This window comes from Heterodontus francisci, chromosome 6, assembly GCF_036365525.1.
Source record: "Heterodontus francisci isolate sHetFra1 chromosome 6, sHetFra1.hap1, whole genome shotgun sequence".
Lineage (NCBI taxonomy): Eukaryota > Metazoa > Chordata > Chondrichthyes > Heterodontiformes > Heterodontidae > Heterodontus > Heterodontus francisci.
The window spans coordinates 35,253,522-35,271,078 of record NC_090376.1 but is presented as its reverse complement, the minus strand read 5'-3'; the positions used below and the strand labels follow the sequence as shown (position 1 = coordinate 35,271,078).

Genomic DNA, 17,557 nt, shown 5'->3' with positions numbered 1-17,557 from the left:
TCAGTTGGTGACTAATTATAGAGCTCGGGCCCCAGAGGAAAGCAAACGATCAATCTCCTGAGAGGTAACTATGCCGTAGTCTTTAGATATGTTGCATATTAATATCGCTGGTCTGGATTCTGTGCGTTTCATTATTTGCCCTCATTGTAAACAGAGAATTTAGATTTAGAGATACAGCACTGAAACAGGCCCTTCGGCCCACCGAGTCTGTGCTGACCATTAACCACCCATTTATACTAATCCTACACTAATCCCATATTCCTACCACATCCTCACCTGTCCCTATATTCCCCTACCACCTACCTATACTAGGGGCAATTTATAATGGCCAATTTACCTATTAACCTGCAAGTCTTTGGCATGTGGGAGGAAACCGGAGCACCCGGAGGAAACCCACGCAGACACAGGGAGAACTTGCAAACTCCACACAGGCAGTACCCAGAATTGAACCCGGGTCGCTGGAGCTGTGAGGCTGCGGTGCTAACCACTGCGCCACAAAGCAGCCCGCTTGATTGGCATACCATCCACAACGTCTTCAAACAAACTTATTTGCATATGCAGCACTGCAAAACTAAGAAGTACTTTAATACAAGAATAAGTATGACAAATGCAATTAGAAATGACAACTCGGAATGTGTAAAACTATCCATACTATCATCGTAGCATCCAATAACATTAACCAGCGTCACCGTGTTGTTAGTTACATTGCTATATGTCATAGATGGAAATATTAACCGGATGTAAACTGTAATTGACAGCCAATTTTAATTTAAAATTCCAACCCCCTCCCGCCCCCAATGCAATTTTACGCAATGCGGCAGCCGTGAGAAACAGCCCGCCGAGCCAAGGCCAATCAAGGCCTTTAAGTGGCCAATTAACTGGTACTTAAGGGTTTCCTCCCAATGCCGCAGATATTTTACCTTTGGCAGCCAGACGGCAGAAACCTCAAAAACACCGCCTGGTGAAACCAGGTAGCCTTCTTGCGGGCTGGTGGAGGCTCAGCTGAACGGGCATCCTGTGCCCCACAGAGGGCAGCCCCCAAAACACAATACTCCCCCGCCCCCAACCGACCCCGCTTGCCGGGCCGGGGCTCGACTGATTTTTTTGTGCCTTGCTGGGGACACTTACCTGTCTTCCAGGGCAGAATGAAGGCATCATGGCTGCTACCAGGAAACTGGGTATTGACCTGCATGATTCACTGAGTATGGTTGCACACTAGCTAGACACTGAGGGAGTGGAATCCCTCTCGGTTGAGCTACATCTCAGAGTTGGCATGCACCACTCACAATACAATGTTCATGCAGTCAGTGGCACCTTGCACCATGGGGAAGCCTACAATCCTCGCAAAGCCACATGCTCATTCCACCTGTTACTCAAGAGGGAATAGTCAACTCTTATTGAATAGAGAGTGTTTGTGAGCTCCTTTATGAAACAGTAGGCAGCAAACTGCGAGATGTTGCAAATGTCTCCAACTCCAGACTGACACATAAAAGTTCATTGCCATGGTCACCTTCACAGTCACTGGCAATGTGGTTCATGCCCTGCTTTGTGGCTGCAGCAGGTGCAGATTTCAATGAGGATTTCCTTACTGAAACACAGACATCTCACACGTTGGCCGAAATTTTACAGTGGATGGATGGGAGCCAGACTCCAATGTGAAAGTCAGTGGTGAACACGCTTCTGCCTAGCCTGGGCATCTGTCCCGTATTTTATGGATCCCCAGGCTTTAATTGTCCCAAGGCGGGACTTCCACCCATTTGAGGGAGGAGGTCCCACCTCAGTGAGCTGCCGGCCAATGAGAGGGCCGGCAGCTCTTAGTCCCAGTGTGCCACTGGGAGTGGTAGCCACTGCTGGGACTGCAGCCCAGCCAACACCATGGATCGAGGAGGGAAGGTAAGTAGGGGCATGCTTCACCAGGGGGATCAGTCCTTCCCTGGTGAGGCTGGAGTGGACCTTTGGGTGGGGTGGGGTGGTGTCTTGGGTCCCGGGGGTGGGTTGGGAGGCAGGGGCAGCACTCAATCAGGCACCCTGTGCCAGACTGCTATGCCCCCCCCAGGGCAAGGAAAGACTGGCAGCTATCGCTGGGCAGGCTTTCACGTTGCCAGCCCACCCGCTTGCCACGGGTAAAATATCCTTGGAGGCGGGTGAGGGCCCTTAAGTGGCCACTTAAGTATCTTGATTGGCCTCAGGCGGGTCATTTCCCACCTCCTGGCTGACCTCCGTAAACTTGTCTGGAGGCGGAATCGGGGCGGGTAGGCCTCCCGGAGCCTGCTACTCAATTTTACGTCGCCCCCATGCCACCATCTGACCCGTTGGGGCAGCGTAAAATTCTGGCCATTGTTCTTCACTGAGGTTCAGATAGGAGAATTGCTCCTTGAATACCCTGGGCACATATGGCCTCTAGCAGAAAGCCCTTCTTTCCCTCCTCCCTCTTACCCTGCTCTGTGGTGCCTCTGCCTACTCTCCTAGTTATGCTGTATTGCAAGGGGAATGCCTACTACTGCATTGATGTCTGCCAGCAACTGGTTTGCGCAGAAACCCTGAAGTCTGGACTAAGTCCTTCAGCACCTGCCACACTGTTCTCTGTAGACTTTAGCAACATTAAAGAACTTTTAGAAAATCTTGTGCAATCTTAGAAACAGCCAGTAGCAATCAATCAGCAACTAACCTGTAAATAGTTGATGATCCCTTTAAAAAACAATGGTGGGGGGCGTGGAGAGGGGTCCTTCCTGCTGCTGAATGCATGTTCAGCCACGTGTAATTAGGAGAGTGTGTTGAATGGAGCGCTGAACACCAAATTGGCAGTTATACGCTGATTGGCGTCATGATCTGCCTACTCTGCACAGTTCTAGTGGATGGTCGCTGCACGCTCAGGCTCTAACACCCTCACCAATATGTTGCCCAGCGTGACTCACACCAGAAAAGTGCACAATGCCATTTGGGGGCTCTAAGGCAGCACCCCAAAAAACGAGCACGACGCACCTGAATTTTGCAGCGTGTCGCCTTTTATCTTTTGCATGTTATTTTGCCAAATACATGTGAAAATAGGTCGATATTTGCCAATATTCTCTGTGATTTACGTAAATATAATGTCCTTCAAAAAAAATTTGCATCACATGTCTATGCTGCTTGAAACATGTTCTGATTTTTGTGCCATTAATAAGATCTCAATAATTTCACCTATATCCTATTAGGAGACTATGTGCTTCATTAATAGCAGCATTAATAACCCGATGATGTTTCTCAAAGATGCTGCTTCTCCGTCACCTTGGTAACGCGCAGCCGCAGAAATGATGCGGAAGTCAGGGCGAAAAACCTGGTAGCGTGTTGCGTTACCATGGCGCTGTTGAATAGAAGCGCACGTGCGGTAATAACGGAAGGTGATTGGTGGGATTTAATAGACGCGGGGCTGATTGAAAGTAATTTGCTACACGATGGAACCGGAGCGAGCAGCTCTGCGCTTGGAGACCAATTAAACCCACTCCAATAAATAGCTGTCTTTTTACTGAGTAGCTTACTTTTAATTTTATTCGAAAGGGATTGTTTTGAGAAAGTCAGGGATCAAACGAGCCATTTTTGTTTCTAGCTAATATTAGCAACAATGTACAAGAATAATTCTGCTGCTGTCAAGCGCAATGCTAATCAAGAAAATATTTATTTAGTCCCACAAGTTGGTCTTTTTATTCAAAAACAAAGGACCGTTTTAGGGGTGTTGAATGAGAATGATCAGCAGAAGCGTTCACTTTCTCAGGTAAATAAGTGTTCAATAAATCCGTTATTTCTGGGGCTAGATCTATTGTACTTGAAGCTATATGGCAAGGAGTTTTTTTTTTTGTTAATGTTTTAAAACAATCTTTCCGTACTGGAGTTTTTATTTTAGCGAGTTTGCATACTGTTTGATCTTATACCCTCTCTCTCTCTCTCTTTCCTCCCCCGTTTCGTCAGGCTCCTCCGAAACCTTCTGGTATCATTGCACTGGATACAGACAATGGCTTCACTTCCGCTAAGCCCTACAATACTTCTGAATGTCCGGCTACTTTTATATCCAACCCGAACTTCAGTATTTATATGGAGGATGAAGTCCAGGATGAAGTAGAAGTCTCTGAATGTAATCTGACCTCCGAACTGGAAACAAAGCTTGGAGAAGTTGGTAGTATCTCTAAACCAGCGGACGACTGTTGTCTGTTCTTGGATCTTAGTGAAGGTAACAATAGCATACTAGCTAGGATTTTGGCATCGCTTGACACTAACTCAAAATATTTTCGTTCTTGCTACTTTCCAACTGTAGATGACTATTTAAAATACCTGTAAACGTTTTTATCCCCGCAGTTTCGCCTATGCTCGTAGATTCATCGATTCGCTCACAGCGTTATCATGAAGATTTTCATTTAGATTATCTCGCCGTGGAAGGATATGCAGAAGACATTTATCGGTATCTTAGAGAAGCAGAAGTGAGTCATCGCACAGAGCAGTATAAACCAATCTTCGAGTACGGTTCGAATTGCAAAAAGGACAGTTTTCGATAACTATTGTAGTATCGCTGCGCAATGTTACAAAACTGTCTTGGCAGTGATATCTGTCCGGGTTTAGTTATATCGCTGTCTTTGGTAACTTGCTCTAGTTAAGCGGTTTAATTTTTGCAGCAGGATGAAATAATTGTAAGCAGAATGTTCTACTTTTTGATGATTCAAACGGCAAAACCTGCAGAATATCAGCCAGCCTAGAAAATAGGTGAGTTGACTTTTTGGGAATATGCAGTGTGATGCCGATTTTCCAGAGAGTTTGTGAAATTGACACTGCTTTTCAAACCGTAAACATTTTCGTGTTAACTTTACAGAACATCACTTGTTCCAAGGCTCCTGAAGTTCTGGCTTTGTTTGTTTTTTTTTGTGCTTTCTACCCGCTACAAATTTGAATTTTACTAAATTGAGTGGCAGATATGAAAACTGAATTCCCGTCGGGAATTCAATCGTTTATAGTATTAAAGTCAATGAAATGGTTGCAATTTTGAAATCCTACATTTTTTTTTTCAGGAAAAATCTAGGCCGAAGTTTGGGTACATGAAGAAGCAACCAGACATAACACCCAGTATGCGCTCCATTCTTGTGGATTGGCTCGTAGAAGTCAGTGAAGAGTACAGTCTGCAAACTGAAACGTTGTACTTAGCAATAAACTACTTGGACAGATTCCTATCATGCATGTCGGTCCTGCGAGGAAAGTTACAACTTGTAGGGACAGCAGCCATGCTTGTGGCATCGTAAGTGTTTACTTAAAATAACGAGCTACTGCAATGGAGTTGATCGGTCTGGGCAAAAATAGTGACTTGAAAGTTGTTTAGAATTAATAGTCTAACTGGAAATCACGTCAAAGAATCAGTTTAAGAATGAACAGTTGTGTATGCTTTTACTGTCTCCTAGGAAATATGAAGAAATATATCCCCCAGAAATAGATGAGTTTGTCTACATAACCGATGACACTTATACAAAAAAGCAACTCTTGCGCATGGAGCATCTCCTCCTCAAGGTCTTGAGCTTTGACATGACTGTACCAACAGTCAACCAGTTCCTAACGCAGTTTTTGAAGGAGGAAGGGATTGGTGGACAAATGGGAACCCTAGCTATGGTATGTATATATAATTTCGCAGTGAATTCCATTTTGACTCACTGGACTCTTGCAAGATGGAAATAAAAGCTGCAGATGTTGGAAATCTGAAAGTGCTGGAAAATGCTCAAGTCTAGCAGCATCTGTAGAAAAGCAAAGTTAACATTTCAGGCCAGTGACCTTTCATCAGAACTGGCAAAAGTTAGAAATGGGTTTTAAGCAAAAATTGGGGGGGGGGGGGTTGGTGCAAAAGAACAAACATTATGTCCTATAAAATCTTTCCTTTTTGTGTTGCCCCACCCCCACTTTATTTGCTTAAAACCTATTACATTTCTAACCTTTTGCCAGTTCTAATGAAGGTCACTAACCTGAAATGTTAACTTTGCTTATCTCTCCAGATGCTGCCAGATCTGAGTGTTTTCTAGCATTTTGTTTTTATTTCTTAAGATGGACTTTGACATGAAGTGAAATAATTTCATGATTATGAAGATGTTGATGTCTGGGTATAATTCAAAAGTTAGCCCAGGAGCATGAAACCAGTAATTCATCAAATGGATGTAGATTTGAATTAACACTTCAATAGGGTGTTCACAGGATTTGAAGTAACCCCACTAGACTAGTAAATGCCAAACGTGAGCAGTCATATGAAATCCAAAAGATCAAATTTTTTTCTTCCTTGCCACCTGTATGTAGCACAGGGCACTAAGTATCTTGAACAAAATTTGCTGCATGTGCAGTAGTGTATCTGTTATATAAAATCAATATAGAAAATACTGAAATTTACTGAATTCAAAACATTAAGTCAAAGTGCACAATTACATGAAAATCCAGATGAGATGCTGTTAAGTTGACATACTTACTACAGTAAGTACCAAGTAAAATTTTTTTTTTTTTTTTTGGAAAACTTAATCTAATGGCAACTGCTAGCTTTCAATTCTGTTTGAATTGGAAGCAAGCCACCACGAGGGACAAGATGGGGCTGAATTACTTGACAGTAAGTGTTCACTATTTTGTGTGGATCCATGAAACCCTAGTCTGCACAAGCAATGCACACCTAAATAGCTGAAAAAGTTCGAGCTAGAAGATGCCTCAAGAAAACTTTACCTATCGACTAATCCGCTTGCTTTAAGTGGCTCTGAATTGTGCTTCTGGTTTTACTTGAGTATTGGATCTGCAGTAGACAGATGACTGGCCTCATGAGCACCAAGATTCTAGTTTGGGTCATCTAATTCTTTCATTAGCTAAAACTCATTAGAAAATGTTTTGACACAATCTATATGGAGGATAAACATTTAAAATTGCCACTCAAAATCATGTCCTCAGCTCATAGCTCTAGTACATTTTTCAAAATGTTGAGCAATAGAAAGTGTCAATTAAAATGGTGGTGACTATTTGGGCTGTCAAATGTTTTTTTTTACTGTTTTGCATAACTATGGTTTAACTACATACACATGTCTGCAACTGAGTTTCCAGTCGTGAAACAGCTATTTAGCCTCCTTTTCTTGAAGAAAGGAGGTAGGCCATTGGTTTTCTGAAGTCTTCTGACTCTAAACAGACCAACTTGTGCTTTAAGGGGGCTGTAATCTTGAATGTCAAAATCATCCATCTAAAACTGGTGTAGGCCCTATGCCAGTTACTATCTCCGATACGCTAAGCTGAGTAATAGCTCAGCAGTATTGTCACGAATTCATGCCCCACTCCATGCACAAGCATATAATCTAGGCAAATAACTACTGCACTGAAGTAGTATCTTCAGGGTGAGAAACTGTTAACCAATTCTGTACTTCTGATGGGTAAGATTCCATGGTATTTGAAAGAGCACCAAGGGAATTCTCATGTGCTGGTTTGTATTCCAACAAGTAGTTAAACATAGGTCCTATCACTTGCATGTCAACTTGTTTCCAGGACTCTTAAGTTGACAAGTATGCTGTTGCATTTCACTTCAGTGACTTTATTTGAGCAATTTCTAATTTTGTTTCAATACTTGAGCAGAAATATACTTCCTTAACCAGATTAGTGAGGGGCTGCTGGATAAAGTGCTGCCCACAGCCGCATTATATTTGCACAGTAGAACATTAATTGTAAGAACTCACTTGTCAATGATTTTAATAAATGATGTGAACACTATGCAGTCTAATATTTCAAACAAATGATTATTAACAGGCCTGAATGTTAACCCTCCATCTTGCATGGTGTTCTTTTATTTTCATTGGAAGAAAGTGTGATTTAGGATTTTTTGGACCAGATCATTCTAATCTCCTTGACTAGCTTAGATGTTGGGCTTTATCATTGCTCAGACAAGATACTCTATGCATGAGGTTAAACAAGGGCCCCCCAAATCAACCAGTACATCATACTGGATAAGGGTGTAATAGATAAATATGCTGGCAGTAGGTCCCAGAGTGAATGTGTCAGTTTCTAATTTTGGACAATGTCCAGAGTACCAAGAAACTGGATTGTCACTTAAGAATCCACCTAGCTTATTTTGGGAAGAAAGCCTGCAGGCATAGCTTGTCTCTCATTGACACTTATTTGCTCCTCTGGTTTTTAAAAAAAAAACACTTTTTGTATAAAATGCCCATCACTACCTCCAACCAAGGATGTGATAAATAGTGGCAGCAGTGCCCACATCTTGAATTAAAACATCTCCTAGAAACATACCTCTGCATTGATAATTTGAAGGTTTGGGTATAACTATATTTTGTCACTGGCAAGTACCAATAATTGCAAGGCCCAATTTAACTCTGCATTGCTTTACTGAGGCCTACTTTGGTATCAGTTGAATTATCAATGTTCTGAAGGGCAAACCTATCAAATACCCCAAATTAGCTAGAGTCCAGGTTTACTGGGATTCAAGCAGGGTGGAGGTGAGAAGATGCCTGACTGCAGTTTTTTGTGCAAGTTGGCTTCTTGCTTCTTACAAGCAAGACAAGTATCACCTTGCCCTTAAGGTTGCAAGTCAGAAAGCTGAAAGCATTAGATATCCATTGATGAATAAAGGGCATTGACTGAAGGGGTGAAATTCATGTAGAAGTGAGGACCTTGCTTCAATTGTATAGAACCTTAGTTAGACTGCACCTGGAGTACTGTATGCAGTTAAGGTCCCATTACCTTTAAGGATATTATTGCCATGGAGGCAATGCAGCAAAATTTCAGCAGACTTGTTGCCAGGATGGCAGGACTCCTATGAAGAGAGATTGGGGAAACTGGGTCTGTATTCTCTAGTTTTGAAGAATGAGGGGTGATCTCATTGAAACCTACAAAATACTTAAAGGGATAGGCAGGGTAGATGCAAGTAAGATGCTTCCCCTATGTGGAGAGTCTAGAACCAAGGGATACAATTTCAAAATCAGGCAGAAGCCACTTTGGACAGATGAGGAGAAATACCTTTACTCAGGGCTGTGAATCTTTGGAATTCTCTACTCCCAGAGGGCTGTGGAAGCAGTCATTGAGTTTGTTTAAAGCAGAGGTTGACAGGCTTCTAAACACCAATGACAGATATGGGGACAGTGTGGGGAAAAGGCATTGAAGTGGATCAGCCATGATATTGAATGGTGGGGCAGGCTGAATGGTGTAATGTGCCTTTTTGTTTCTGATGCCTCCTATGCAGCCTTGGGCTCGTCAATTCTTAATGGAACTAGAGCTTGAAGTATGTGATCAAAGTTAGTTTTAGTCTTGCCAACACTTGGCTTGGAGTTCTTGAATAAGTACTCAATTGGGTGGTAAATGTGGAAGGCCATTCAAAATCCAACTGATTTGGAGTTAGAAAGCAAGAGCAGAAGATTAGGATGGAAGTAAAACTTGTAGCAAAAGAATATTCTAATGACTAGTGCCATATTTTATCCAACACACTTGATGAAATTAAATAGATTACTGTCAACAGCCATCTGAAACCTGGTTTCTTAAACTCACTTGTACCATTTAGCTAACAATCTTTCTCCAATCCACAGTACATAGCTGAACTGAGTTTACTAGAAGCTGATGTATGTCTGAAGTACACACCCTCTCTGATGGCAGCAGCTGCATTTTGTTTGGCAAACTACACAATTAACAAAGCTTTTTGGGTAAGCATTTTTGTACTATACTTGCAAAGCATTTACTAACTGCTGCAAATGCATAACAGGCCAATGATCAACTGTAGATGAGATACTTTTAGATGTACACTTGACTGAAGATTGGAGTTAATTTAAATGACTAGCAAGTGCATTATGGGCTTTTAAAAAGTTACAGTAGATGCAATAAACCAGGAAGGAAGATCCAGGGCATGGACTGAAAATGCCATGAGATTAATGTATCTAAGATTCAGATCCCTGCTGTGTTGACAAAGCACCTCCATAATCCACTTTCCCTCTGACACTAACAGACCCATTTCATGCCATGACTTTTGTGTCCTGTGTAAAGATTGACTTGCTGTTCTGAAGTTTGTAATAAGTCTTCCAACAATGAAAATTCAACATCATTCTGTTCAGTTGGATACATGCCCAAAAACCTACCCAATTTCTACTAACCTGTTTCCAGCACTTGCATTTTTTCCATCTTACTGCCCTGCATAACATCAACTAACTAGATCAGCCAAAGAATAAAGTTGCTGACCTAGAATTAATTGGCAGTAACTGAAGATTTCTAACTTTGGATATGATTTTTAACTATGTACTCTAACTTAAGATCACATTTTGGAAACTTATCTAAGGTAGTAACTCTTGTCTGTTTGACAGCCTGCATCTCTTGCTGCATTTACTGGTTACTCATTGGTTGATATTGTACCTTGTCTGAATGATATGCATAAGACCTTTCTCCAAGCCAAATTTCAGCCACAACAAGCAATTAAAGAAAAATACAAGAGCTCCAAGTAAGTTGGATTTTTAATTCAATGTAACATTTTTTGAAAAATTGAAATCTTAAAATCTACTTCTCTCCCCTAGGTATTTGAGAATTTCTCTCATTGAACCCCCAGCAACCTTGAATCTGCATGGACTTATTTAAAGTGTAATTGAAGGATGAAAACTAGAACACTATTATAGGATGAAAATGGAGCACTGACTTTAAGTGTCAAGATAGACTGAACTAGTTGTCAACTGAGGGACTGCTGCTAATCAACCACATGGCTGTTGACTGCTGTTGGTTTGACCTTGTTTTATAAAGAATTTTGAAGTGCAATTTTAAAACTACAGTATTAATTTTTAATCTTTATTTATAAGGGTACTTTTAAATTATCCACTTAATTTAGGAAGTCAGTTCCAATGCCATGCACTATATGAACAGTGTTAATGCAATAACATAACCTTTCTCACTGACTTTAAAGATAGAAGTGACACAGTATGAGATTTGTTGTAATTTGCATTTGGACAACCAATAAAGCATTTTTTAAAAACTAGAAATTGCATCTTTACCTACCCCAAAACAATGTCATGTAATGAAATGTACTCTGCACCAGTGAAGGGCAAAAGTTGATTTGGGGGGTTGGCTTGTGAGGGAGAGACTTCTATCATTGCTCCAAAAAACTTTCGCTCCACCTAATTCAGAATTAAGTTGCAACACCTATATTCAATCTTGGGTGATCCATTCCATACATTCACATTTCAGAATGAGAACTTTTTTTTTCTCAAATCTAGCCAATGTGAGTAAATGAAAACTCGTGCAACCTTCATCCTTGTGTTCATAGCAACTTTAGTTTTTGGGGAAATTGAGAATGGATAGTGGAGGTTAATCAATGAATTGAAGGCTTCTATTTTTTTGTTGTATACTTGGGTATTAAAATTGAAAGTTGCTATTTAAATTTTGCAGATATCTTGGACTATTCAAATTGGATAGAAGACCTTTTCTAATGTCTTGCCAATAAGCTATGTAAATATTTAGGGTCTTTCTCATGTCTGAGTTACATAGCTTAACACTACAATTTGTAGCCAAGCCTACTCATTAATTAATTCAATCTGTGTAGATACCTGATGGCTAGTAGCCACTGTAGTTATATCTACAAAATGGCTTAAACAGCTGGTTGTTTAATCCTGTATGGCTCATAAATTGTCCAACTATGACAGCCCACTTGTAAATTTTGAAAGGTGATCATGCAGCTGTTGGATTGTCACTAAAGCCACTCCTTCACTAATTTCCTTTTTGAAGGAAATCTAAAGTTCTTAACGTGGCCTAATGTGATTTATTCCCTACCAATTGAATTGACTATTAACTACCCTCAAGTAGCCTGGAAAGAAACTCACTTGTATCAAACAACTACAAAATATTTGCATAGCATAGATTGCAGTAGGTTGAGAAGGCATACTAATTTCTCATAAGCAATAACCTGGCTTCTCACAGCTGCAGTATGGAGGGGAAGATCCTCTAAGTAGTCCACTGTAGAAATTATTGAATGAAGAAAAATGTCCAGAGAACCTGCAAGTAAAGAGTTCCTTTTTTTTTTTTGAAGGGGGATCTAATTCCGTTGTGTGCAGGGTTGGATGCTATTTAATATGGAATCAGCAAAGATTAAAGGTCACCAATGACACATCTATTACACAGCAATTTTGAGCAGGAATTCAAACTATCAACCTAGATTTCTCCAATGTTGGAGAACCAGTGATTTGACATACCATAACTCGTGCCTATGGAATATGTTCCCTGTGAGATGGTATAAATGTAAATTGTCTCAGTGGATTCAGAAGTGCTTAAACCCCAGTAATTTTGCTAAAAGTATTTCCTGTATAATGCTTGGGTATATGACTTGTATAACTAAATGTATTTATATTGAATGTTCCTTGGTGCCACCCACAACTCCTTTTATCTTCAGTTTATGGAACTTTGCACAACGGTGGTCACTGTTTCTTGTTCCAGATCACAAAGTAATTGAGACTCACTTTAGTACTTTAAAATATATCTCCCAATCACTTCAGTTCAAATTTTGCATAATTTCAGGAAATGATTGTGCTGTTTGAGCAATACCAAAAATAACATCTGTGCTCAGACAGGGCTTCAACTTCATGTTTCCTCTGAAAGATAGTACCTCCAAACTAAAGTGCCAGCCTGGACTTTTGTAGAAGTTGAAACTTCACCCATCTTCACAGTCTCACTTTAGTTGGTAATTAAAATCGAAACTCACACCGGGAACACAAGAACCCCTATTAATGATTGGACGCACAATCATCTACACAAAATAAAGATACATTTAGCTACTATGGCATCTATGGCTCAATTGGTAGCACTCCTCTCTGAGTCAGACATGTTGGTTCAAGTCCCACTACAAAAGGCCAGGCTGGCACTCCAGTTTGGAGGTACAAAGATGTGTGAAGGGATATCTTTCAATTTTCATCTACCTTGGCAGCTGATCAGTTGCATTCCATAGTTGATTGTGGACAACATTCTGGCCTTGGCTGATAGTGGCACAAATGTTACCTGTCACTTAAGTGCCAAACAATAATCGAGAGAATCTAGCCATCTCCTTGATGTTCAATGGCATCACCATTGCACAATCCCCCGCTATCAATATCCTGCTAGTTACCATACAACTGCCCCAGCCACACAAATGCTGTGGCTACACAAGCCAGTCAGAGGTTAGGAATTCTGCAGCGAGGAACTCTCTTCCCATTTCCTTAACACCTATCTGCTTTCTATGAGGCACAAGTCAGGAGTGGGATGGAATACTCTCCACTTGCTTGGATGGGTGCAGCTCCCAATACACTCGGGAAGCTTGACCATGCAGGACAAAGCAGCCTGCTTGACTGGCACTCCATCCACCACTTTCAACATTCACTCACTTCAGCATTGATATACAGTGGTAGAAGTGTGTACCATATACAAGATGCATTGCATCAACTCACCAAGGCTCCTTCGACAGCACATTCCCAGTTCATGACCTCTACCACCTAGAAGGACAAGGAAAGCAGTGGCAAGGGTTCCCCTCCAAGTCATAAACTATCCTGACTTGGAAGTATATCACTGTTCCTTCACTGTCAGTGGGTCACAATGCTGGAACTCCCTAAGGACTGCAGCAGTGTAAGAAGGCAGCTCACCACCACCTTCTCAAGGGCAATTGGAGATGGACAATAAATGCTGGCCTAGCCAGCAATGCCCACAATCCATGAATCAAAAAAAATCATCCTGGTAAACCATCTCTCTACTCCCTCCAAGGCCTTTATCCTTCCTAAAATGTGCCCATCAGTCTACACAATACTACAGCTGAGGTTTAACCAGTGATTTGTAAAGGTTTCGCATGACTTCCTTGTTTCTGTACTCAATAACCCTATTTAGAAAGTCAAGGATCCCATATGCTTTCTTAACTGCCTTACCAACATACCCTGTTGCCTTCAAAGATTTGTGAATATGCACTCCTAGCTCCCTCTACTCTTGCACCCCCTCAAATAATATAAAATTGGATTAAATTGAGTCTTCATATTGTTTTTCCCAAAGTACGTCATTTCACACTTATCCACATTAAATTGCACCTGCCATGTGTGTGCCCAATTTACCAGTCTGCCTTCTTGAAGTCTATTATCCTGTTCACTATTTACTACCTTAGCAAGTTTTATATCATCCCCAAACTTCAAAATTGTACACCTTATACCCAAGTTGAGGTCATTTATTTATTACAAGAAAACCACCATTCATAATACTGATCCCTGGGGAATCTCACTGTATAATTTCTACTCTCTTCCTGCTATCCCTTATCCAATTATGTACCCACATCCTCTTCCAGCCTGCTCCTGCAGCGCAACAATGCTCACACCCACCCACTCACCCCCTCCCCCACCGACTATCAAGATCCATGGCAAACCACTGGACAATGTGGATACTTCTACTTTGGGAGCCTCCTCTCAGCAAAGGCAAACACCAACGATGAAACTCAGCATCACCTCCAGTATGCTAGTGCAGCCTTTGGTCATCTGAGGAAAAGAGTGTTTGATGACAAAGACCTCAAACCTGGAACCAAGCTTGTGGTCTACAGGGTTGCAGTGTTACCTGCCCTCCTGTATGCATCGGAAATGTGGACACTGTACAGCAGACATCTCGAAGCCCTGGAGAGCTATCACCAGCGGTGCCTCCGCAAGATCCTGCAAATTCAGTGGCAGGACAGACGCTCCAATATTAGTGTCCTCTCTCAGGCCAACATCTCCAGCATCGAGCCACATCATTCACCTGCCTGACACAAGACTCCCAAAATAAGCTTTCAACTCTGAGCTCCGTCACTGCAAGAGGCTACCAGGAGGGAAGAGGAAATGCTACAAGGATGGCCTTAAGCCTCTCTGAAAAAATGTGCTATCTCCACCGATTCGTGGGAATCTCTTGCCCGAGACCGCCCAAAATGGAGAAGCATCCGCGAAGGTGCCAGTCAGTTCAAACAATGTCAACGTGCCCAGGCAGCGACCAAGTGCAAACAGCAGAAGGAGCGTTCAGAAATTCGAGCATCCCTTTCACTCACCTCACCAAATACCACCTGCCGCACCTGTAGCAGAGTGTGCGGATCCGGAATTGGATTATTCAGTCACCTCAGGACCCAAAACCCTGGCGTGGAAGAAAGTCATCCTTGTTCCCGAGGGACTGCCCAAGAAGAGAAGGAGGATGTACCCAAGTTACCATTCTCCCTTTAGCACCATGTGCTCCTAATTTCCAAATGAGTGTGTTATGTAGCATTTTATCAAATGCCTTTTGAAAGTGCATATATAAAACATCTACTGCATTACCTTCAACCCTGTCTGTTACTTCGTCAAAGAACACAATCAAGGTAGTCACAGTTTGTCTTTAACAAATCTGTGCTGGCTGTCCCTTAGCAACCCATGCTTCTCCAAGTGAGAATTAATGGTCATAGTAGTTTTCATACTACTGACTTTACAGTGATTGTCCTGTAGTTATAGTTTATCCCTCTCCCCTTTTGTGTACTGGTGTGCAACATTTGCAATCCTCCATTCTGTGGCACCACTCCCACATCCAAGGAAGATTGACAGATTGGGTCAGAGCTTCTGCTATCTCCACCCAGAGCTTCCCTAAGCAACCTAGAATGGAGTCCATTTGGACCAAGTAACTTGTTAAATTTATGTGATACTAATTTATTTAGGACCTTTTTTTATCTTTTTATCCTATCCAATATCTCTACTCCTCCTTCCTCTACTGTCATTAACTTCATCCTCTTTTGTGAAGACAGATGCAAAGTACTCATTCAATAGCACAATTATGCCTTCTGCATCTGCATTCACAAGAAAAATGTTCTTATTTGTCCCTAATCGGCCCCACCATTCCTTTAACTTTTACCTTTAATATGTTTATAAAATATTTGAGTTTTCTTTTATGGTACTTGCAATCTTTTCTTGTACTCTCTCTTTGCCCTTCATGTATCCTTTTTCAATTTCCCCCTGCACTCCCTGTATTCTGTATCTGACATTAATCATAAAATTCCTTTTTCTATTTTATTTTAACCTATATTTACTTTGTCATCCAGAGAGCTCTAGCTTTGGATGCCCCATCTTTCCTTCTTATACGGATATGCTTGGTTTGTACCCTAAGTATCTCCACCTTAAAGATCTACCACTGCTCATTTACTTTTTTCTTGGTCAATCATTGTTTCCAATCCACCTGTGCTAGATCCCTTCTCAAATCACTGAAATTGTCCCTCCTCCAGTTGGACATTTTCACATTAGATTTTTCTTTGCCCTTTTCCATAACTACATTAAACCTAATGAAACAGGTTTCCTTAGATTTAAACAAGAAAGGTGGAAGTTTATTGCGCAGTGGTTAGCACTGCAGCCTCACAGCTCCAGCGACCCGGGTTCAATTCTGGGTACTGCCTGTGTGGAGTTTGCAAGTTCTCTCTGTGTCTGCGTGGGTTTCCTCTGGGTGCTCTGGTTTCCTCCCACATGCCAAAGACTTGCTGGTTGATAGGTTAATTGAACATTATTAATTGCCCCTCGTATAGGTAGGTGGTAGGGAAATATATAGGGACAGGTGGGGATGTGGTAGGAATGTGGAATTAGTGTAGGATTAGTATAAATGGGTGGTTGATGGTCGGCACAGATTCGGTGGGCCGAAGGGCCTGTTTCAGTGCTGTATCTCTAAAACTAAAACTAAAACATTAAACTCCAATCCGGTGAACAACTATGAATATGCGACGCGACCACACTAGCATGCATACACACGCAGATAGAAACAGAAAAAGTAGAAAGAATAAAGGGGAAAAGTTTGAGGCAATATCCTTTAAGTTCAATGTGGAGTCTTTGGTTGCCGGTAAGTCTTGCAATTCATTGGGGCCCAGTTCACGCTTCAACTTGTTCCGATGTAGGAGTCTTTTCTCTCGAGGTGTACGTGTCTTCTGTGGGTCTGGTGCCTTGGGAGAAAGCGAGAGAGAGGCTTCTTTGTTCCAGCTTCAGTTGCACACTGCCTTCTGAATTCAAACTGTCCTGTAGCTAGTTCAAAAAACCTGGACCAGCCAGTTAGTCATGTAATCAGCTGGTTTAACCAGTCCTACCTTTGTGGATGGTATCACCTTAACAAGCCCTGGAATGCGATTCCTTACACCTTCAATGTCTGGTGATCAAAATCCATTTGGGTTAATTGGAGCAGGGAATAGTCCTTTGTCTCCACAAGCAGCATCTCCTGGTATGCAAATGTCCTTCCAGCCCAGTGTCTGGTGATCTTCAAATAAGTCATTTCTTCATTCCAGCAACAGTTTAAAATCAATGTTCATATGACAAAATAAATATGCCTCATTCTTGGCAGTATACAGATTTTGCTTAACAGTTTACAGACCAAATCATAGCCACCTTCTGCATAATAAGATGCACAAATTCTGTATAAAATTACAGCAAGTGACTACAATAGAAAGTAGCTTAGAATACTAACAATAGTCAATGCAGTTAAAAGTATGCAAAAATGTACAGCAGCAAATGCTTACAAAAGTTTCAGTACAAATTCCTATAAAAAGCACATTGGCATGCTTTTCATTTTATATTTTTTTATAGAATCATAGAATGATACGGCA

General features: G+C 41.5%; 1 protein-coding gene across 2 annotated transcripts; it reads left to right on the top strand.

Moving 5' to 3' along the window:
* The first annotated feature begins 3,444 nt into the window (after positions 1-3,444).
* Positions 3,445-10,907, top strand: ccna1 (cyclin A1). 2 transcript variants are annotated; one of them, XM_068032810.1, is made up of 8 exons: positions 3,445-3,751; positions 3,946-4,204; positions 4,330-4,451; positions 5,034-5,257; positions 5,418-5,622; positions 9,552-9,665; positions 10,317-10,450; positions 10,524-10,907. In XM_068032810.1, exons 1-8 carry the CDS (start codon positions 3,602-3,604, stop codon positions 10,582-10,584), a joined length of 1,269 nt encoding a protein of 422 aa, XP_067888911.1. In that variant the 5' UTR covers positions 3,445-3,601; the 3' UTR covers positions 10,585-10,907. The 2 variants fall into 2 exon arrangements, with proteins under 2 accessions (XP_067888911.1, XP_067888912.1); XM_068032811.1 differs by lacking the exon at positions 10,317-10,450.
* Positions 10,908-17,557: the final 6,650 nt, after the last annotated feature.

What these genes read in the sequence shown, in the direction of transcription:
- ccna1 (XM_068032810.1), top strand. Translation starts at nt 3,602, where the DNA reads ATGTACAAGAATAATTCTGCTGCTGTCAAGCGCAATGCTAATCAAGAA. An exon ending in GTTCTTGGATCTTAGTGAAG is followed by an intron (nt 4,205 to 4,329) that starts GTAACAATAGCA and finishes TTATCCCCGCAG; the next exon opens with TTTCGCCTATGCTCGTAGAT. An exon ending in CAATTAACAAAGCTTTTTGG is followed by an intron (nt 9,666 to 10,316) that starts GTAAGCATTTTT and finishes TCTGTTTGACAG; the next exon opens with CCTGCATCTCTTGCTGCATT.